Raw genomic sequence first — 23618 nt, 5'->3', positions numbered from 1 at the left:
AAATGATGATGCGTGTGAGCCTCGATCTGGGAGTCCTTTGTCTCTGCAGAAAAAAAATTACTTTGAGCCACTTTGCTGCTGTTGAGAGAGAAACACTAAAGAAAAAAGGCATACAGCTTAAACCCTATAACAGCCTTTCTGGATCATATCCCAGTTAACTAAAGAGGATGAATTACTGGCTATTCCCCTCACTGGTATCTTTCCCATGGCACTAAAAACTGCTATTGTGAAACATCTCTTCGAAGTAACCTCAATCCTTTAGTGCTCAACAGTCATTTAGCATCATTCTGTTTAAAATGAAATTGTTATAATAACAGCTTGCTTAATTTACGGACACTTTCATTTAGCCTTTACGCTCCCCACAGCACTGAGACAGATTTAAGATGCAAAAATTAAGACCGTTTCTCATGTTCAGTGCTTTGACACTCTGAGAAACAATAAATGTGCTGACTGCAATCCCTCTGACGTTCAGTTTGTAAATCTTTAGAGTGAAAATTGAATCTCTGTCTTTTCAGAATACATTAATCCTGCTCCTGCTCACTTGACTTGAATCATTTTGTCATCGATTTCATCATTAATCATTGCTTCAACTCCTCAGACTGATCAAACCAAACAAGTGGATGCAGTCATCAGCCCAGCAGCTGCATCCTTCATCCCTTGCCTACAGCTCTTCAGGGAGTGATTGGGCAGCCTGACATTTAGCTGTAATTGAATTGCATTCTGCCCCCTTGTGGATGTTGATCTGTAGTCAGGGAAGCGTGAGGTGCTCTGATGGCCAAATAATCATGAATGGCGAGTCACTGTGGAGTCATTTTCCTAAAAGTTGTTCACAAGTATTGATTTATGTGTGCAGCTCATCTTGTCAAACTTGCACAAAGACACATTTCACATTTCAGAGGTAAGAGTTGAATTAAAAAACATTTAAATACCTGTTTCTAGATGTGGAGAGGTCAGTCTGATTCTGTCTTATTACAACAACTCAAGAAATGTACTGCAAATCAGTCATGTGGTGAAGTAAACATAAAAATCTTACTGGCAATCTATGAATACACCTCTTTATTCAAGCTGCACAAAATGAAGGCCATTTATCAGCCCGCACTGTTTGACTTCTTCCACTCAGTCACAGCCGACCCAACAAACAGCAGTGAAATTAAAGTGCGTTCAAGTATTCATTTTTTCGAATGGCTTTTTGAACAGCAGTTGAGGTGGTTGGCGAGGCTGCATTAGCACTACTGATGAGGGGGGCTAAGAGATAAGCTCTTCAGGTTGATTAGACTATGTTTAATATGTTTAATAGACTTGAATAGACACCATCTCAGTGGTCGAACTGTGCTAAAATGAGATAAAATGGCTGCTTGACTCAACATGACATAGGTGTGTTTCACTAAACTCTAGATAAGCATGTCCCCCTCCTGTCTTTGCAGTAGGCTAAACGCCATGGTGAGCTTATGTGTATTTTATCTGAACCCATCTACTGTGAATGTATACATGTGAAGCTTTTGGTTGCAATAAGACAACTGAGGAGATTTTCTCTCTATGCTGATTGAAAGTTAAAGGATGTATGGGGGATGGTCTATGATATAAAAAAAAAAACTAATTAAAATGAAAATGATATGTAAAGACCGTGACTGATTTATTCCAAATATAAGAACAGTATGTTCAACTAGCAGGAAGCATAAAATAAGCAGCTTTATCCAGACACTGACTGCCAAAATGAAGAGTTTCTAATCCAGCCAGCCAGGACAATGACTGTATAATATAATATAATATAACATAATTAATATAAAATTTCCATGCACAAAGGCTATCATCCAGAATTCAGCACACAAAGCAGAAACAACACCAATCATACAATCAGTCATACAATCAATCTTACAAAAATGGCTTAATTATTGGCTCTCACTCATAACAGTCATTTGACTGATAACAAGATATTGAGACAATATGGACATAATCCTCTATGGCAGTATTACTGTAACATGTTTTTGTGAATAAATGAGTTGCTGAAACGTGATGAATTTGTGAACTATTCATAAAGTCAGTCTAACAGTTCATTGTGTGGTCAGTTATTTGACTAATAATGTAAACTTGTCACTGTGGGAACGGTGGTTACATAACCTTAGAAAATTAGGAACTTATGTTATACTACATGTTATAGGTGCACTCCGTTACAAAAACAAACAGAACTGCACAACTGTATCTGCACAAAAACACATGGTGGCACAAGACAGACTCCGGCCAGTGGTTTCACACTATTCCACACAGGGGGGGTAATGCACCAAGAAATGCACCAATGCACCACCAAAAACACTGGAGAAGCCTGTTACCATGTAAACATGAATGTAAACAATGCAAGTCTGAAATTTTTTTAAAAAAAAGGTCTGCTCTGTAAATGTTTTATGAGGGAGTAAATGTTTGTTAGAACTCAAGGATACACACAATACATTTTGGTGAGTAACACTGAAACAAACAGGAACTTTGTTGACAAGAAATCTCCTCAGGGCACCTTCAACTGACAGCGACCTGGCGACAAAGCAGGCAAACAACAAGCAAAAGACCAATCAACTGAGTTTTGATCCAAATGATGCTAAATCCTGACTGGTGCAGCGAGGTAGGTGACACCACCAAGCCTAGACAAAATGAAGTTCTAGTAACATTTAAAAAATAAAACAGATTTTGTCATCCTCAGCTCCTCCGTCAGTAATTCCACAGTCTAGACACTCTAATAGTATCTGATATTGGCTATTATCAGCAATTATATACAAAGAGCTGTTACAGGCCATATTAAAATAGCTGCTGTAACGTCCTTTTAATAAAAGACAGTTTAAAGGAGAGCTAGGGTCACTATGGATCAATAAGACCTAAAACCCCAGCCAGACTCATAATAATACTACGGCCTCAGGATGTCACTAAATCTTAGTTTGCCACATTAGACTTAAGAATTACCAGATGGATTTTCTCTAATGATCAGCAGGAGGTGACATGAACAGGTGAGGGCATGCTGTGTGTGTGTGTGTGTGTGCGTGTGTGTGTGTGTAGCACTTACCTCAGGAGCCAAACGGCAGCACTCAAACAGAGTGGTGCTGTCACCGCTATGAGCTGACGTGTCACATCTCCAGGGAGCTGCTTCATCACCTGTGACACAAAAAAAAAAACAAAAAAAAAAAAACACACAGCCAGGGTGTCTCTGTGGACACACTGCTTTATTTTGTCACTGTGACACATTATATGGTCGGGCAGTCTTCTGCTGTTCGAGGATGCCCAGTGAACACCTGCACTCCCACTTTGGGTGTAAAACAATAAGCAGTCAAGTGATACACACTTAACATCATGCATTCATGCACATGGAAGATGTCACAGGACATTTTAGACATAAGAGGATGTTACAGATGTTGGAGCCATAATGACTTTAGAATAAAAAGTCTGCTGTGTTTATAATGAATACTACTGCTGTTCATTTTATGTATATTTGTTCATCTTTATGTACGGGTTATATTTTATATACATGTAATTTTGATGTTTAGGTACACAAAATACAGTTATAAAAAATACAGTTACAATTAGGACTGAACAATGAATCATACCATAAAATAACATACCATAAATGAAGCACTGTGAGTATGTTCAAATGAGGTGTAAATAGAAGAGTAAATAATATGTAAATGATATAGATTATTAACATACATACACATATGTACAAAGATCTACAGTTATTCTCTTTGAAGCTGTACTTTGGCACAGCAGTACATTTCCAGACATTTGGTCAAAAGTGTTGGACAAATTCAAATTTTGACCCACTGAGTCAAAGATGAAGAGATGAGATGAAACATGAATCATGAATATCTGCACGACCCTGCAAGTAAATGTTGAGATATTTCAGCGGATAAGTGAAGCCTGTGACCTGCTGGTGGTGCTGGTGGAAAGGTCAGGCCTTCATCCAGTGGGAACCATCAATGACTTCACAAAACATCATGACAATCCATGAATAGCTGTGGACCGACATTGCCACTGCTGTGGCTGAACATGATGTAAGGTAATGATGGAGGTTTGTGTTTGTGTGTGTTTGTGCTGCGCTGTGCTTGCGACACACAAGCTGAGTAGCCGTGGGGTGTTCAGCAGTCTGACATATTAATCACTCTTTCATTTTTGTTTTGAATGAAAAACCTCACTTACATTAACAATATGACTGTGATAAATCTCCAAATGTGGCTGATGCAGAAGTTTGTTTTTGCCTCACAGTATCAGCTGTCACTTTGTCCCAACAGACAGAAATGTTTGTTTGTTTGATTAAAGCATATGAAGTCAGGCCATTAAAAGTCTTCTGTCAAAGCTTTGGTGAAAACTGTGTAAAGTCATGAATAATTCAAAGACAACTATCATTTTACTTGAGATTAGCTTGCTTGGTTGCCATGGTAGGGATGCATGTATTATTTACTGGCAGTGTGAGTCTGACCGTAAGGCAGTTTACAGGCTCTCAGTCATTTTTAGATCTGTTCAAACGGTGAGGATTAAACGTGGTAGTAATCCATGGGAAGGAAAAAAGTGTGCCTGAGCTGCATGCTTACCCCCGAATGAGCAGCACGGAGCCACACTGCAGTGCTGTGGACCATGTAATGTAGCAGAGGGTTGGCAATGGAGGGGACAATGCTGACGGCAGAGCAGGAGAAGCCACAGAAGCGGGTGAGGTTCCGCGTGGCTTCGGGGAACAGTGGACGGGTGCTGAAGGAGATGTTCAAGGATGAGGGGCCTTCAGACTCCCTGGATTCAGACTGCACCAGCAGCTCTGACGCTGAACGGGCCAGTACCCCCTCTACAAGTGGAGACGCACAAGGACCCCTGTATGGATACCTGGGCTCGGAGCTGGATGACAGCGAGTGTGAGCCTGATGATCTGCTCATGTACGCAGGGGCCACCAAGGACTGGATGTTCACCACCAAGAGGGTCAACATAATGAGTAAAAATGGGACTGTGAGGGGGGTCAAGCACAAAGTCAGTGCAGGGCAGACGCTGTTTGAAAACCTTCCCAGTTCCAACAGTGTAAGTACATCTGACTGGGCCTACTCTTATCTGTTGTTTAACATAACCTGTTCATAAAATCACATTTGTTCTTGAATGCTTCCAGCTCCAGTTCGCATCAGTTTGAGTCCTGTCCTCAAGTCTAGTTACAGGTAGCAGCTACATACAGGTGTGTGAAGGGGATAAAAGCTCACAATAGAGGACAAGGTCACAGAGCAATTAAAGTTTAATGATGCATTTCGTTAAGTGTTTCAGGAGAAACTAATCAGGTTAATGAATTCTCGGCACTTTGCTTTCTAGTATCCGTGTACAAAGAACTGTTTATTATTCTGATGTAAGTCTTTGCCTGTATGCTGATGCAAAGGTGATGTAAAAGGTCATATTGAAGAAACTGTTTCTCTGCTGAGAAGTATTAGGTGGAGACAGCGTCACTCTAGACTAGATAAAGCTCCTCATCATGATTAAGTGAGATTATCTCTCTTTTAGGGTGAAGTTTAAATGCGTATGAAGGTGAGGCAGCGCAGTCTGGTCCCAAAGGAAAATGTGGGTTTTACTAGTTGTTTTTACCAATTTAATATTCACTTTACATGATCACCATGTTTTTGCAAAGCAGGCAAAAGCCTCTTACATTTGTTAATTTTTTCATTTACTTGCATATATATATCTTTGCATGGTCATGCTGTGCAGAGTTTTCTCAACTCAATCTGCACTTCCACCTGCAATACCATTCAATGAAAACATAACTTTGACAAATATAATAAGTGGAATGGACCAGCTCCAGTATCTGAAGTCATTTTCAAATCTTTGCAGAGTAAATTGATTTCAAAACTGTTGAAATAAATGGAAACCACGGGCAGTTGCCTGGAAGGGTATAATAATATAATAAAGTAAAATGATCTAGGGTATACTTTGGAAAATTCTTGAAAGCTATGCAGGTCACACATAATGTGCTGTAAAACAGTTAAAACCTGTCACTTTCTAAAAAAGGAACCTTTTATAAAGGGTTTATAACCCTAATAATAACACACAGCCACCCGAACACAGGCCAGGGAAGGGTTTAGTTACCGTATTAGGGATGTCCTTCGGTTGGATCCTGACTTTATCTTAACAAATTGTATGTCATTCTTGGCATCACAAATCTATGAGTGAAAAGCCTTTTAAGGCCCGAGTATCACTTCCATACTGTGCTTATTCTGTAACAGGACTATGATTTAAACCATGAAAATTTAGGGTATCTTTGTGCTTAACATTTTGATTCTCTATCGCTTTGACTGTTTCTGACTTGTAAACTTAGAAAAGACCAGGATCATGGTTCAAACTGATTCAAGAACAGGAACCATTTCATTTTGAGTTTGTCAAGGAAGAATTATAAAAAATGTACTATCAGTATTGACACTACTATTTGTTCTGGCATTTCTCAATGATATGTGCAGCATATACTGATATTTCATGTCATAATCTGCATCATCCTGCTGCTGGGAAGCATGATTTAACCTTTATATAGTTAATCCGAACCTTATGGGTAAAAACAAATAGCCAAGGCGAGTGAAATGTGCAGGTATATTAAAGGAAATCTTGTGTTTTCTCCCTCGTGTAGGTGGAGCTGTCGCTCGAGTTTGGGCGGATTGTGATCTACACAACGAGTTTCCGTGTGGTGAGGACAACCTTTGAGCGCTGCGAGCTGGTCAGAAAGATTTTCCAGAACCACAGGGTGAAGTTTGTGGAGAAGAACATCGCCCTGGACAGTGAATATGGGAAGGAGTTGGAGGAGCGGTGCAAACGTGTGGGAGAACCTCCTTCATTACCTGTCGTGTTCATTGACGGACACTACCTTGGGGTCAGTTATTACCACTCCTCCTATGTCAGTATCTTGTGCATCCCACACTGAGTTCACTAAATATTGACTTTGGGCATTTACCTTGTTTTGCAGGGTGCTGAGAAAATACTTGGCATGAATGAATCAGGAGAGCTTCAAGATCTTCTGACAAAAATTGAGGTTGGTTTTCACAGTGTTTGTTTTGGAAATTACACAATGAATAATTAATAGTGGTTAAATATATGATTTTCCTGTGAATCAGGTTGAGTCAACCACTTGATCTGGCACATATTGATGTTTAATTATTCATAAAATACCGATTATATTTACCGAACAACGTTATATATGCTTTGTAGCAAATGTAATATTAAAGCAATGATTATAAGCGATGATTATAAAGTCATAATAAATTGATGCTTTTTGTTTGTCCAAGGCCATTAAGTTGAATACAGTGTAAACAGGAGCAGTCATTTCCCCTCACTAGTCATGTCATCAATAAAACATGAGCAAGCTGCAACGTTAAAGATGCATGCACGTCAATAAGTGACCATCAATAATGGAGGGCTTGTTATTGATTCTGCCTCCAACACATTTGTTCAAACACACCAGCGCAGAGCACATCGCTCTGTGGTACGAACTGAGAGTGTGTGAACTATTTTTATGTTTCACACCGAGCTGCAGCAACGTCAGTCACACAGGCACTGGCCTTTTCTCAGGCCTTGGCTGTAATTTGGAGTTTAGACCCAACAAAAGTCTTCATAACTGAAAGCAGTGTGATGACATTTACGTCATGCATCCCACTCACTGCAGGCTGTTAAAAAAGTATGCAGCTCTGAAAGGTCATGCATTCACTAATCAGTCTAGAACTGGCCTTCAACATGACTTGGGTTTACAGCGAATCTGCAGTTATGAACCCCAAACAAATCCCAATTTGGAAAGGAGTTGTCTTTAAAATAATAGTTTGACATTTTGGAAAAGATGCTTATTTGCTTTGTTGCCAAGAGTCCGATGAGAAGATTGACATTACTCTCCTGTCTGTCTGCTAAATATGAAGCTACAGCCAGGAGACGCGTAGCTTTGTTTAGCTTAGCTTAGCTTAGCACAAACACTGGAAACAGAGGGAAACAGCCAGCATGGCTCTATCCAAGAGTGATAAAATACATCTACCAGCACCTCTGAAGCTCACTGATAAACATCTAACAACTTGTTTGTTTAATCCAAGCAAAAACCAAAGTGTGAAAATGACCAGTTGTGGTTTTAATGGGAGTTAATGCTGCATTCGTCTAATGTTGATGAGAAGAACAGAAAAACCTTCTGTTCCATTTTGCCACAATAGTTGACATTCCAGTTGTGGCTCAGGAGGCAGAGCAGGACGTCCATTAATCAGAATAGTGAAATTGCCATTTATTTATCATCAGTGTGTGAGTGTGTGTGTAATAGAAAATTGTTGAATGTATAGAATTAGCACTGTCTGAATGTATGAGTGAATGGGTGAATGAGGCGTGTAGTGTAAAGAGATTTGAGTGGTCAACAAGACTAGAAAAGCGCTATATAAGTGCAGTCCATTTACCATTTACCATAACTGTGGTTCTCACCAAACAGGAGATGTGGGTGCTGTCAGACATTCCCACTATCTCTTTGGATAGAGGAAGGCTAGCTGTTCCCCCTGTTTCCAGTCATTACGCTGAGCTAAGCTAACTGGCTGATGACTGTAGTTTAATATTTCTTGTACAGACATGAAAGTGTTATTGATCTTCTCATTTTTACTCTTGGCAAAGTGAGAGACACTACGCATTTTAAGTTTCAAGTTAGTTATGCAAACCAAATTAAGCTGATTTAAACCCCTATCGGCTTTAGGAACAGAGAGAAAACAAACCCTAATTTGTGTATCAGACAGATATTTTAGGTGTCATTACCTAACGTTGGATTTCTTATATAAGGTGTTAAAAAAAAACCCCGTCATCTATTCCTTTCCCTAGAGGGTACAGCATCCCCAGACGTGCCAGACCTGTGGGGGCTTTGCCTTCATCCCATGCCCAACGTGCCATGGCAGCAAGATGTCCGTGTTTCGCAACTGCTTCACGGATTCCTTCAAAGCCCTAAAGTGCACTTCCTGCAACGAGAACGGCCTGCAGGCCTGTGTGAGCTGCAGCCAGTGAGGATGTAATGTGCCTGACCCAACATCCTTATTCCCTCCTCAAGGACCTTACACAGGAACCTGAACTGGACTGCAACACAGGCAGTGAAATGAAACACAGCAGAACTCTTCTTCCATGGCCATTGTTAGTTAAAAAAAAAAAGAAAAAAGAAAGAATTTGTAATAAATAAAATCTGTGAATTTGTGGATTTGGCAGTGATGCTATCAATGTATTGAATCTTAGTTTAATTCATAGATTGAATATTAATTATTTATGATCAAAAATCAAATCAGGTTTCTCTTATTAGGATTATTGCAAAGGTTTCTGTCTGCAGACACGTCTGTACACTGAGGAGTCAGGAACTAGTTACACCTGTGGTAAACTTAAGCTTGTTAGCTAATTAGTGAGGTGGCTCCTTCATTGACAATGCTCTCATCACTAATCCCATATCAGGCAGAGTTGAGGATAACTTACACTCAGGACAGAGAGGGAAAGTCAAGGGCTCAATTTGCAGCCAGTAAAAGGCCTGAAACTGGACCTTTGTTCTCTGTGGAGCAACAAACCTCATTCAACCCTTACAGGAAGATTTAACATTTATAGGGAGGTATTATATGCACACAGGTAAATTCACATAAATCAAGGGAAACAAATTAATTTCAAATGTTTTAATAGTTAATTATACATTTCTGGTCTCTCAATATATAGGAACATACAATCATATTCAGTGGCCCACTCAGCCCCAGTTTGTGGTGCTCATGAACATTCAAGTCACAGAGCTACACACTGATGATCTGAAAAATAATCCCTCTGTGAAGGAGAGCAGCGGTAAGCGTTCACACCAAACTGTCAGAAATAGCCAGGTATTTATTTTTGGGGATGCGTAACTCTGTGACTCAAATGTAATGCTCATTCATGAGATGCACAAACTGAGGCTGATCCAGAAGTAGCACAGTGCAGTGTAACTAATTGGTTCAATAATGTATTGGCTGCTAAAGGATGTAGGTTTGCATTGAATAATTCAACCCAAGGAGAACTTAGTCTGTTCCGTTTTTTTTCCTTTCACCATAAAAAACAGAAAATTTCAATGTCTGACTGCATCAGCATGAGAATTAATAGAGGAGTCACTCTATTGCCAACAATTCGTGCAGGTCACATGCAGTTTAAACGGATGATGTCATTTGCTGGCAGCTATCCAGGGGGTCAGGGAAACGCAGCGGCCGAGCAGCTCAGCTCTCTACGCTGTCATAGCCCTGTACAATGCTGCTTGAACATGATAAGACAAGGCAGCACTGTAAAGAGGCTAAAAGCGTAGAGCAGGGTGGAAGTGGTGGTGGTGATGATGGTGGTGGTGCTCATCCGCCATGTAGACTTTTGTCTTGCCAGCACTTTACCTGGATTGTTCTAGATGCTCCTGTACCTGTGACTGAAACAGCAATCACATCGATCATTAAGAAAAAGTAGGAAACATACGCACACACGCTCGCGCGCGCACACACACACACACACATACACAGACACGGTGCGTAAAGCATAATAAAGGTTAATGAGTTTAGGTTTTCTGCATGGGTAATGGGAGGTGATTACACTGCTGCACTAAAACTCGTTTCTTTAATTCAATTCCGCACCGAAGAATAATGGGGACTCGGGAATTGATAACCACAGACTTGTGGTGATGGAGGGGGGTTGGGGTTGCATGAAAATCTGAGACTCCAACTGTGCAGGTTGACTGCGCCCCCATCTGTAGGCTGCTGGAGATGAAAATATTGGAGAGGGAAAAACAGGATGCATCGAAAAATATCACAAAATCAGTCACATTTTTCAAAGTAGCTCACATTATCTACCAGGTAATGAGAGTGAAAACAGCGATGTGATGTGCAGAAGGCTGCGGAAGGACTGGAGATGTGTTTGGTTTATCTCCAGACGTGACAGGCGCGTCTCGACGCATGTTTCTTTTATAACGAGCCAAATGAGCCAGAGGATCTGGTTGTGTTTTTTTTTTTTAATGAACGTGCACAAGCGACCCTTTCTTTCTCTAAGGAGGCATGAAAGGAAACGAGATGGGCAGTGGCACTGGCACAACTGACTTGGGAATGGTATGACGAGACATGACACTGATATGCGCGCAACACCCATGATGTGAAGACAACATTCAATGGTCAAAAACCTGCAATGGAGTTTGTCCGCATTGTCTCCGCTCTCCGGGCTCGGCGAAAAATTATTTCAGTCGAGTAGTCTAGCGTGGTCCGGCCGCGATGCTGTGCGTAATGTTTTGAATGGTCGGTCAATGCGCAGACTGGTTGGAAATGACTGTTTTTATTGACGTCAGCGTACAGGCTAGTGCCCCCCCACCCCCACCCCCCTCTCTCATCCCTACAACTGCACCATCTAATGGACTTGGGTTTACATTCCAGTCAACCAGCTGAGCTTTAAACAGGAAACAGGCCTCCCATCCCAAACATCGAGGCGTGAAAATGTCCCTCTTTACTGCTCCAGATGTGGGCAACTGCAGAAAGATCTTTAGTGGAGGGTCAGTCATTCTTCCTTTAGTGCAACAGCCCAGACAAGAAGCTTGGAGCTCCTACTAGACCCCAAACATCTGGAGTAGATGAGACCAGGCAATGATGCCTTCCATAACATAATCACATAATATACATAACGGCATGTCGTCATATGGCAAAATGTAAAAAAAAAAAGAAAGAAAGAAAGAAATCCACGTGCATGACAGAAAAGGAAAGCAAAATATTTTAATAAATTATTTCAAATTTATTCCAACTCCTTCAGCAGTGGCAACATCGTTATAACCAAAGGTAAATATTACATTATTAACACCTTCAAAAATATATATCCACCCTCCCAATAATGATGAAATGACTCCAGCCCACCTCCTGTTCAGCAGACAGGTGTGTCTCGTGCAGCTGGGACTGTGTGCTGACCGTAGATTCAGAATGAAAACAAAAGCACAATCAGTATATACTGTGTTTTAAAACAGATCTTTCAGCAGAAACACTACAGAGCAGATTATTTACTTTGGTATTTTGGTACACGTACTGTACAGGGTGACATCCTGAATGATTAAAACAAAGCCATTTTAATATTGACACGTGATTAAAACCTGTTTGTTTGGTACCTTTTTTCTCATCATCGGCCGCTTATTTACACTGAGTGGATCTGAGCGTGTCCTCCAGTACTTTGGAACAATCATCTGCTGATCAGCTGCCAAACTCACGAGACAAAATTAACTACACCTCAAATTTGGAAAGCATCAAAGTTTGGAGTGTGGAGCCAGCAAAGAGAGAAGGCAAGTGACAAGAGAAAAGATGCCACTGACTATAACATCATTTCATGGTGTGGAAGGATGTTTACACTTCTCATTTCACCTTCTGCAAAGATAAACATGTCCAATAAATGGTTATTTAATAGATTTGTTAGTTAGACTTGTCAACTTGTCTTTGTAATATCACAGGAATATGACAACCTGTTTTCTAATAGGTTTTTCTTTTTTTTTTTTTGCATAAGCTGATGCTCCTTAAGTGCTACTGTATTAAACATCAGTTCACTCCTCAGCTCTATCATACAAATCAAATAAGTCTTAACAACACCTTTTACTTTGCATTTTTTTTTCTGTAATCGCAATAAAATCTATTCATCACAAATTCTCTTTATTAGAGAAGCTGCAGCAGCATCGTGCCATCTTAAGCTCCTCACTTTTTACATTAAAAGAAAAAAAAATCTATTATTGTCTAGCAATTAAATAAGTCTAGTTTGAATATGTAGCTCTCAGGTTTCCTTTGTACTAATGAAGGCAACACTATCACTGTGGTTCAAGCATAACATTAAAGTAAAGTACAAGTATAGTTAGTGATACTGGTCCTTTTGTGTGATCTTGTTTTTTGAAGCAGACATGTTTTCAACCAAATCCAGACACATTCATGGAGGAATGTGAGTTCAAGCAAACAACCAGAGGACTAAACTGTTGTATCTGTGTGAACTGCAACACAGATTTTAATTTCTCTTCAAATTCAAGGAGACTACTGAGAGTCTTTAGTCTTTAGCCAGAAACACTCACACTTGAATGTGTGTGAGTGGATCTCTGGCAGGTTGAACTCTTGTTTATCGCTACATGAAGTTTAAGCAACACAAAGACAAGCCGATCATTGCTCAGACATTGTCCTTGTGTGAGATTCTGGACTATTCTACAGTAAGACTTGATGACTTTGCGCAGAGACGGATCCTTGTTTTGAAGAGGTCAGGATGGGAGGCAGATTGTGGAGGTGGACTCAGTCCTCCTCTCACCTTTTCTTCTTGATGCAGCAGGATGTGCCCTCAGCAGAGACCAGGAAGTATTATAGTATCTCCAAGTCCACGTGACGAACCTCTGGGTTACGTTGCTATGGAGGAAAGAAACAGAGCTACATACGAATCTGTCTGGCAATGCTTACAAAATGTCTTTGATATGCAGATAAATTCCAGCAAATATCAAACCTGAAATAGTAAAAAAAAAAAAAAAGAGTTTCTAGATATATTGTAGCATCAGACAGACAACAATTTGGACGAGTTTAATGTTTCAGTACCTTGAGTTCTTTCTCCAAACGGTCCACCTCAGCTCCCAGGGTGTCAATGATGTTCTCCCCGTGTTTCAGCATGAAGTTCTCCAGCTCCTCGGGGGTCTTCACCTGCTGAATGTCCTGCAGAGACAGAAAAGCACACACTTAACTGTTGCTAAAGATACAGGTAAACCTCCTGGATGCCAGAAACACACAAAGAAATAAATCCTAACAAAAGAGCTTTTGCAGAAAAAAGTCCCAAGAAAGCAGTTAACCAGCTTAAACAACAGAAATTACATCAGTTTGTCCAAATTCCTGTTTATTAAAATTAATATTTAACAGCTCCATTTGATCTGAAGCTGAATCAGGAGGCAACAAATTTAATCCTTAAACCTCTGTAAACGTTTTCTGTGCAAGTGGAGACCAGTACACAATTCTGTCATACTCAAATACGGTACATTTCAACAAAAAAACAAAGCCTCTTCTAATGATATGAAAGTGGCAGTTTGTTTACAAAGTAACAGTTGTAGCAAAAACACTGAATCTGAACCATAGATACAAGAAACTGTGTTAACTGCAGTGTGATTAAGTTTCTTTTAGTACTGGGGAGCAAATCTATTGTAACAGTAATAATGTAAAGGTAAATTATGACATTTTCTTCAACTTACAACTGTCACTGAGGCATACACAAGGAAAATAAAAACTGGAATTATCCTTTAAGTAAAAACTGGTTTAGCATCACTGTTCATGTGTCTGTCTTTAACAACAACTCCAGAGCAACAAGTACAGTAGGAGTCTTAATGTATTTCATGTTTATTACCACCCACATCACATTAAAAAGGAGAGAGTAGAAATACTAAAGAAAACAATGAAGGGCGATGCAGTTTTCAGCAGCATATGTAAAAAATATTTGCACCAAATTGCGTAAACCAATAAAAACTTACATTAAGGATTTGGTCAATGTCTTGTTTTTCCAGATATGACCGTGTCACGACTCGGCCGTCAAAGTCAACTTCAGCCTTGAAGCGCACTTTACTCAGTCCCATATCAGTGGCCTTCACGTCGTGGATGGCCCTGCTCAAAACAAAATAAAGCATTCGAGGAAAACTCCAGGGGAGGCAGGTAGAAAAACAACAACAAAACAGCTCCACTGAACATTACAGTGGATTTCAGCTAGAACACAAAGTCTTCATAATGTAATGTGCAAAGCTCCTCAGCTCCTAGAATGAAATGTACAGTGAAACTGATGACAAACAGGTTATCTGCAGATCTTAAAAAGTTAAAAAGGCATTAGCAAGTCTTTACAAAAGTCTTTAAAAAAAATTCTAGCACGCCTTGGAAGGTAATGTTAGTTATAAAATGTTTCTATATGTGATTTTAGCAAAAACTGTCCATACAGTACCATAAATCTAGACCTCTGTTAGTAAAACTTATTATTAGGAATTATTGTTATATACAGCTGGGAAGGAGTGACAAAAAAGCTTTGGAAATGTCAATAAATTCCTAAATAATTTTGGGCCATATCATCCCTGCTGGCTGTCACAGATATCTTTCAGTGCGACTACATTTGTTTTATTAAAAAGACCTTTAAATGTCTTAAATTTAACTTGGTGAACAACCCTGGACAAGATCCATTCATTTCTCTAAGCAAAGTTTTGAACTCATACTTTCATGATTGACAGAGGTACAGCAGGTGGTCTCTTTGAAGCCTGGATGTTGGCCGTTAACTGTAGTACACTTGTAACGTCACTATAAGACCATGTGGATGGGCTCACCTAGTGGTCGGTGGATTTATTTGTATTCACATGAATGATTCTGGACTTGACATCAACAACACCTGAGTGATGTGTGTGTGTGTGTGTGAACATTTACTGACCTTACAGCGGGGTCGTTTTCCAGGAACTCTGTAAGCTTCTGTACACGTTCAGCCTGTATGGAGCGTCCAATCAGGGCCTCTGTGTTAGTATAGATGAGGAAGGCTGAGACGGCTCCCAGCAGTGTGCCCACACCAAGAGAGCCCAAGCTGTCATAGTACGGGTTACCTGGAACAACACACGCAGAGCCGGAGGAGGAAACCGAAAGCGAAAGAAAGGAAATCAGCAAAAGCAAATTACCTTGAGAGAAATTTATCAACCAACTAAAGACTAATAATAATTGGGATAATAGAACAGATTGAACAGTGTAAACAATGCCTCCATGTCTTTTTGTTTACCAGTGAGTGAGGTGAGCCCCATGCAGCTAGCAGCCAGGATGACTCCTAATACAGCAGCTGCGTCCTCCAGCAGCACCACGTTAGTACTGGGGTCTCGACTCTGCATTACTGCACACACAAAACAATGCAAGACCACATTGACACCTGAAGCAGCTTGTACCCACGTTACACCAGTTTAGGATTTATCCTCATAACATTTAATGTCAGATGTGTGTCCTCAGCCACGGGATGGCTATCTGATTTCCTGCTTTCCTTCACAATATGGAAATCAACTCGACCTGCTGGACACTGTGACAGAAAACCCCTGGTTTCATTTTACTCCAGAGGTGAGTCTAACCAACCCATGAGTCATTCCTGGCAACAGTACAGAGATCATACAGTGTGTTTCGCTTGGAGAAACATCTCTATTTACACTTGGCCATCTCGCATTCACAGTCTTTTAAAAAAGCACCATCATATGTGATTTCAGCAAATTCAACTCAGTCAGAATTCGATTCCTCTCCCCTGCACCTTCAGGATGTTTTACCTGCAGTTTTATGTAGATACGTGGTAAATAAACTGATATCTGATCACTACACATAATGCCAGGTGTAAATAGCATTCAATGCATTTAATGAGACAGATTTTAGTTGTACATACCATATTCATAAAAAGACAATTCATGCTGGTGGGCACTCTTCCTTATCTCATTGACGGCTACTAGTAACGTGGCTGAGAAAGAAAAACAGAAGATGTTAAAGTACAAACTGCAGAATCCCAGTCAAAACATCATTGAAGCTCTATTAACTCTATTACTCTAGTTAATTTTTATAACCCACCTCCTTCAGACACCAGAGAACCTGCCAAAATACAGTAAGCCTGGAACATAGAAACGCAACATTGTGGATCATTATTATCCTTCATACACCTTGTATGACAGACAAGAGTTGATCCAGACACTCACCCATAACAGTGATTCAATGGGCTCCGGGTGCAGCAATCCCATGATACCATGGTACCAAGAGAGGCCTGCTCCCATCATAAAAATACCCACACCACTGATGAGGGAGGCGATGTAGCGCATGTTGGAGAATCCATACCTGAAAAACACAGAAGGGCCTTATCACAGCTGACATTTCAGCCACCATTATTTTGTTAATTACACATACTTTTGCATGTGATGCTCTTTGCAAAGGATTAAAAGTTACATCTGCAAAGTTGTCGTGTAGATTTTCACAAGGCATTGTGTAACAAAATGCTGTTCTGCTAAATTCATTCACTGGAAGCCATTGGGAGTCAATCTGAGGAGGAGTCTGAATAAGTAGAAAAGTATTGTGGTGGCAATGTTATGTTAAAATTATGTCATTGAATTCAATATTGACAAGCCAGTAATAATACCAGTAATGATGTTAAATTCATTTCTCTATGTTACTTCTACTCTTTGGTGCTGTGATGACTGAATATCCTTTGGGCTCGGCTCAACTTCCTGTCATCTACTTTTCAGTAGTATAGTAAGGTGTGGTGCTTACGGGTGCACTGCGTCCGGGTTGCGGACAGACTGGCTGATTCCCAGGGCGAGCAGACCCTGGTTGCAGGTGTCAGCCAGAGAGTGGATGGCCTCGGAGAACATGCTGGCTGATCCAGTGTAGACCCATGCCAGGAGTTTGAAGAAGAAATTCAGCCCATTGCTGAGGAGAAAGAAAACAAGTGGATGTAGCACTTAGACAGTGATGACAAAGTTTCCTAGTTTACAGATTTATCTACTGGCTTGTACAGGACATTGAAACATAGTTCACTACCTAATAATGTGGCTGTTCGAGTGTAGACACACTTAGCAGTGCCAGTCAAATCATAAACAAATGATGACATAGCTGTGCTAGCATACGCAGTCCTGACAGCTGTCACATTGCCAAAGATCAGATATGAATCAGATTTAGGATCACATTTGCAGGTGGCCCAGATCTGATATGAAAAAAGAAGCCAACTGAATTTACAACAAACAGTTACTCTTATTTATGATTATATAACTTTTCTCTTTTAGTGCAAAATTTGCAGAAACTGATTCACAGCTTTTAAACCGAGACTGGACTTCTCCTGTAACGAGCATTTAACTAATTGAGTCCTGTCAGTCTTTGTGCACACTGAATGAAAGAAACGGTCTGCTGCTCATGTGACTGCACATGTCCTCTAACACAATCACCCTAATCCAATAGGCTGCAGGACCTCATGTGAGACGTCCTAATACAAATTTCTACATCTTCTAGATCTTTACTGTTGAATGTCAAAACCTTCTTTAAAACAAAAAGTCACAAGTGACTGTACATCTACTGTCCACATTGAACAGTATGTGGTTTGCGCTTTTACAACAAAGATTTTTGTTCAGTCTCTCAAACGGTACACTCCGATACTTATCCGACATAGCGTATGTAGTAACCCTGCTGAGAACGGACTCGTAGTTTCTCTCTCTAATCCAATACCTCCCACTGTGTCCTACAGCTAAGTAAAGTCACTGAGTACAGACAGATCTCAAAACAAAACCAAACAGCACTCGGGGTAACTCAGGGTGAGAGTACGAAAACTTACATGCAAATAGCGACCATGACCACCTTTCCTGGCCCTTGCAGAAATGTTGCCCTCTTGCCTGATCGAGGCTTTATGAGACAAAGAAATGCAAAAAGCAAAGTGAAATTCTGATTTTTATAAAGTTAAAAAAGAAACAAGTTTGTCAATGAGTGCAGAGATGGGGCGCTCTAATATTAATCAAACACATACTGGTTATGTTCCTGGTAAAACAAAACTATTTAAAAATGGGCTTCAGACAAAACATAAACATGTTGTGGATTTCCTGTCCTGTAGTTGCTATGCAGTTTATGCAGTTGACTTTATCTGATGAAGAATACTGTGAGGATGCTCTGCAAAAACAAGCCAGCAGAGTATAGAATATACAATGCCAGAGGAGTACAGGACAGTACAGTATTGAAATAACATCAGCATCGTACAGTAAAGAGGGGCACTGTATGAATGACAGATAATGACACTGTCATATAAATGCAGTGACCTCTGTAACAGGGACAAAGGTCACGCAGCACCACCCGCTGTTGTCAGGGCAACATGGTAACAGGACTTCCCACATTACTTTCTCTTTCACATCTAAGACATGACTTGGAGACTTGATCATATTATTAAACTTAATGGCCACTGATAATCAAAGTGCTCACCTTGGTGTTTCCCCAGAAGTCTTTGTATTCTTTCAATAACTGTTGATTCCGAAAAATGTCTGGAAGACACAAATAAAACAACATGTCAAAAAGTTCACACATAAAAAAAAAAACCCCATCAAAAACCACTGAGAAACAATAAGGTATGGTTATATCGATAAGTTAAACAAATATTCACATTTCTGCAACTCTAAAAATATGAGTTGAGTTTGGTTCGAACAGATCCACATTTGGGAAACACACTTATTTAGAGCTGCAATGATTAGTCGTTTAAGTCACTATGCAAGCAAAAATTCCCAAATTTGATGAGTCAATGTCCACAATGTGAGAATTTGCTGCTTTTCTTTGTCATACATCACACTAAATGATATACTTTGTTGGTCTGACAAAACAAGACAATTAATGACAACACCTTGTGGTCTAGGAAATTTTTTTTGGACCAAACAATCGATTAATCAAGAAAATAATTGCCAGATTAATCGAAAATAAAAATGATCATTAGTTTAAGCCCTACACTAGTTCGCTTTCTTGCAGAGTCAGATGAGAAGACTGGTACCATGCTCATTTCTCCAACATCCGTTTAGCTTAGCTTAGCACAACAGACTGGTAACAGGGGGAAACAGCTAGCCTGGTTTTCTCCAAAGGTAACCTTTCCTCTAATTCTCACTGATTAATGGAGGTTCTCATCTGCCTCTTTGTCAGAAAGTAAATAAGAGTATTTCTCAAAACACTGAAATTCTGCTTTGAGATAAAATATTCAGCATTAACGCAAGTTCACAAAGATCCACATGCAGCCAGGAAAACTAAAAACTTACTCTCTTGGTACTCTCTCTCCACCTCTTTCCTGAGTTTTCTCTCTCGAGCCAGAGCTTCATGGCTTCCCCACACGTCTAGTGCTCTAATAGTCACAGACAGAAACAAATGAAACAACAACAGTTAGAGAATACAGCAATGAAAACTGATGGTTTGAGCAATAATTTGTTGTTGTTATTGTGTGTTCTTAATAGCCCTGAAGGTGCAAAGAAGAAGGGTGGAGAACTAACTTGGCCTCGACGTCTGATCGCAAGAACACAGTGAAAGCCTCTGTGTCATCGTGGGGGCTGCGTCTTCGGATCTTCCGAAGTTGCTCCAGATCGCTGTGAACACATGAGGCGAGGGGGCAAGAAAAAGATGTAGAAAGACCTGTGTTAAACCATATTAGGCATGGCAGCCTCACATTAGTTAATCACAACAGCATGTTTACTGATTAACTCAGAGGAATTTGTTCTGTGGTTGTGGTCTGCCAGCATCTCAGCTTGCACTGAACAGACGTATGAGTATTTAATACCATTCATTCAGCTGAGCATTGACAGACAGTTAAGTGTTGCTGTATACATTAAATTATACGTAACACAGTTACTTTGGGGAACAGGAGTTACCTTGGTTTGAGGCAGAATTCATTCATGGCTCTGACTGCAGTGATGAAGTTGTTCTGAGTGTACTTGGGTCCATATTCCCTTTTCTTCAGGACTGCCCGAACTGCATATGACAACAGAGGAAAATGAATGAAACAGGATTTTTATCTGTACTCAGTAGTCCTCATTCTGCTGCAAGCCACCATATCACACCCACATTCTGAAGAAGATAGTAAAAATACAAGGTGAAAGTGGGGACTATCATCTAAAATGAGTTTCATGTAAAGGACGCACATATGTTGTTATTACCTTTCACTTGAATTGTCTCAGCTTTAGTCAGACCCTGAGGCATGAAACCTAGACAGACAGAAATAAGTGAATCAACAAACAAGCTAAGAATTTTATAAGTGCAATATTCTTGGCTGTAGTCAGCTGGGGCAGCAGCATCAGAGCCAGTGACACCAACAAGCTGACCAAATTTATCAGGAACGCTGACTCGGTGCTGAGGGCTTCTCTGGAGTCTTTGAAGTTGGTTGTGGAGAGGAGGATGGCGTACAAACTGTTGAATGTCATGGAGAGCATCTCGCCTCCCCTCCACGACCTGCTGGTCAAACAGCGGAGCACTTTCAGTACGAGACTTATTCAGCTCCGGCTGTGACAAAGAAAGAAAAAGGAATCCATTCCTGCCATCTGCCATCACTCTGTATAATGACTGTCGGCTGTGTTGGGACTTCTATTTACACTTGTTCAACTGCTCGTTAACGCAAATATCTAATAGGCCAATCAAATGGCAGCAACTCAATGCATTTAGGCATGTAGACATGGTCAAGACGATCTGCTGAAGTTCAACCTGAGCATCAGAATGGGGAAGAAAGGTGATTTGAACATGGCATGGTTGTTGGTGCCAGATGGACTGGTCTGAGTATTTCTGAAACTGCTGGTCTACTGTTTTTTTTTACTGGGTGCCACTCCTGTCAGCTAAGAACAGGAAACTGAGGCTACAATTTGCACAGGCTCACCAAAAGATTGGAAAAACGTTGCCTGGTCTGATATGTCGCGATTTCTGCTGCGTCATTCGGATGGTCGGGTCAGAATTTGTCAGAACATGAAAGCATGGATCCATCCTGCCTTGTCTCAACGGTTCAGGTTGGTGGTGGCGTTATGGTGTGGGGGAAATTTTCTTGGCACACTTTGGGCCCCTTAGTACCAACTGAGCATTGTTTAAACGCCACAGCCTACCTGAGTATTGTTGCTGACCATGTCCAGCCGACAAATCTGCAGCAACTGCATGATGCTATCATGTCAATATGAATCAAAACCTCTGAGTAATGTTTCCAGCACCTTGTTCAATCTATGTGACAAAGAATTAAGGCAGTTCTGAAAGCAAAAGAGGGGTCCCACTCAGCACTAGCAAGGTGTACCTAACAAAGGGGCTGGTGAATATATATATATATATATATGTATAAAATATATCCAGTATGATATATTACTACTACCATTGTACAGTGTATAGTATAGCTATCAATCTATCTATCTATCTATCTATCTATGAATGGGAGCAACAAAAATTGTATTTGAACTACTTTGTGGGAGATTTTTACATTTTCCTAAACATCTCATCTTCCCAGAACTGTTTTCTGGGGTTTGTGTTGACACAGAATGTGAAAGGACAACAATTTTAAAAGAGCAAATAGTAAATACAATGCACACAAAAGACAGACATTGAACATTTCAACATCTTCTGCAGTATATGGAAACATTAGTTTATCACCTAATGAGGATGGGGTGGCTTTTGCAGCACCGGACTTTTCTGCTGATGGAGCATCACCTGATGCTGATTTTGGAGGACCATCCTTACTGTTGCCAGAGGTAGAGTAGAACTGCACCTTGCCCGGACCTAAAGAAGCAACTCTGCAGTCCGGAAGGCTGAACCACAGGGTGTGTATGCCTCCGCTCTGCCAACCTGTGCAACACAATGTTCAATACGCCTTTTTCCTCAGTTCCACTGTATAGCAAACAAACACCAGGGTTCAAGAGAAACTATTACATTCATTATCAGTTAATCTGTTGATGAATCACTTTGACTGTAAAACAATGTCTGTCCCAAGTTCGACATAAACGACTATTCAATCATTAAAATAGTATATACTAAAATGTAATAATTTGTTATTGATCGACTAATCCATTAATCAACTAATCGCTTCAGCAAAGTAGCAAGCATCATATTGTGTAACAGATGTGACCGTAGCTAACGTCTACTAGCCCCTGGATATGAGCCTCCTCACCGTAGCACAGCTGGGGGAACCTCGGGCTCGGGGTCCGTTGTGACAGGGACACCCTGTGCTGCAAGGAGACCCTGCAGAAGACATGCCATGGTCTGTGGGCCAGGCTGGGGAACATCCTCGGTGTAGCGGAGCTCGGCACTGAAGAGCAGGAACTCCCTATGCAGAGTCACAGACAGCCGGTCAACTGTACAGCGTTAGCAGCCCGCTTGTCACTTAAACCCAGTTCAGACAGATTAACACCGAGACATCGCCTCTCCACATCTGACAGTATCATCAAGTAGAACATTTAACATTGGCTACAAATAAACTCAAATGTTGACCACATCTGACACCTGTCTCTAACTGAAATGGTTGTCATTGATAATCAATCGGCTGGTCAACTAATGCCTCTGCCGGCTAACGCTGACGCTGCTACAGCTACATAGCCCCGTAGGCTAACATCATTAGCTGCCGCAAGTAACAAGTGCTGTTTAGCATTCTACTTTACTCAAAAACAACTGCAACTGACTAGTAGGTAGATTTCAATCATATTATTCAGAAAAAGCCAATACCTTTCTATGGTGATGTTTGTTCTGCATAATCTGTGTCCATTTTAAGAATCTATGACCAAGCTGATGTCAACGTACATAGGGTAACTGCTACAAACAGACACACGTGACCTGTGACACCTAACTGACGTTGACGCTGTTCTCGTGAGAGCGTAATTGGTTTCCGTGTTCTGACAACTTCTATCGCGATGGTCCGTGTATGAAGTATAATTCTTTTGCAGTTGTTCACATTGTATAGTGAAAAATGCCAGCTTGGGGGGTATTGCCTAATATCATTGTCCTACTTGTGCTAAGTGCAAATGTATGTTGACGTTTGTGAGCTCGTTCTTCATTAGCCGATGCTGCCTAAACGCTTTTAACGCTTTGCGTATCTTATACAATGAAAATTGAACAAGGAAGTCGAGAGCCGGAAACAAAATAGCTCGCTTTCAAAGTAAAGGTTGCGCGTTTTGAACAAGCGTGCTGCAG

At 40.6% G+C, this 23618-nt stretch overlaps 2 protein-coding genes across 2 annotated transcripts; one reads left to right on the top strand and one right to left on the bottom strand.

Moving 5' to 3' along the window:
* The first annotated feature begins 4632 nt into the window (after nt 1-4632).
* Nucleotides 4633-9020, top strand: grxcr1 (glutaredoxin and cysteine rich domain containing 1). Its single transcript, XM_022760376.1, has 4 exons — nt 4633-5037; nt 6614-6853; nt 6947-7012; nt 8812-9020. Exons 1-4 carry the CDS (start codon nt 4633-4635, stop codon nt 8989-8991), a joined length of 891 nt encoding a protein of 296 aa, XP_022616097.1. The 3' UTR covers nt 8992-9020.
* A 3398-nt stretch (nt 9021-12418) lies between these two features.
* On the bottom strand, nt 12419-23246 carry slc30a9 (solute carrier family 30 member 9). The gene is made up of 18 exons (XM_022760400.1): nt 23154-23246; nt 22603-22758; nt 22089-22280; nt 20627-20674; nt 20342-20441; nt 19967-20059; nt 19739-19821; nt 18924-18982; nt 18289-18356; nt 17235-17393; nt 16670-16805; nt 16545-16584; nt 16366-16437; nt 15727-15834; nt 15391-15556; nt 14459-14588; nt 13542-13655; nt 12419-13358 (listed from the first exon to the last, which is right to left on the bottom strand). The coding sequence occupies exons 2-18, from the start codon at nt 22715-22717 to the stop codon at nt 13314-13316; spliced, it is 1728 nt and encodes a 575-aa protein (XP_022616121.1). The 5' UTR covers nt 22718-22758; nt 23154-23246; the 3' UTR covers nt 12419-13313.
* Between the last annotated feature and the right edge of the window lie 372 nt (nt 23247-23618).

Source organism: Seriola dumerili, unplaced genomic scaffold (assembly GCF_002260705.1).
Source record: "Seriola dumerili isolate Sdu_G_001 unplaced genomic scaffold, Sdu_1.0 BDQW01000331.1, whole genome shotgun sequence".
NCBI classification, from domain to species: Eukaryota; Metazoa; Chordata; class Actinopteri; order Carangiformes; family Carangidae; genus Seriola; species Seriola dumerili.
Note: the sequence above shows the minus strand (reverse complement) of the source record. Positions and strands in the feature narration are given on the sequence as shown.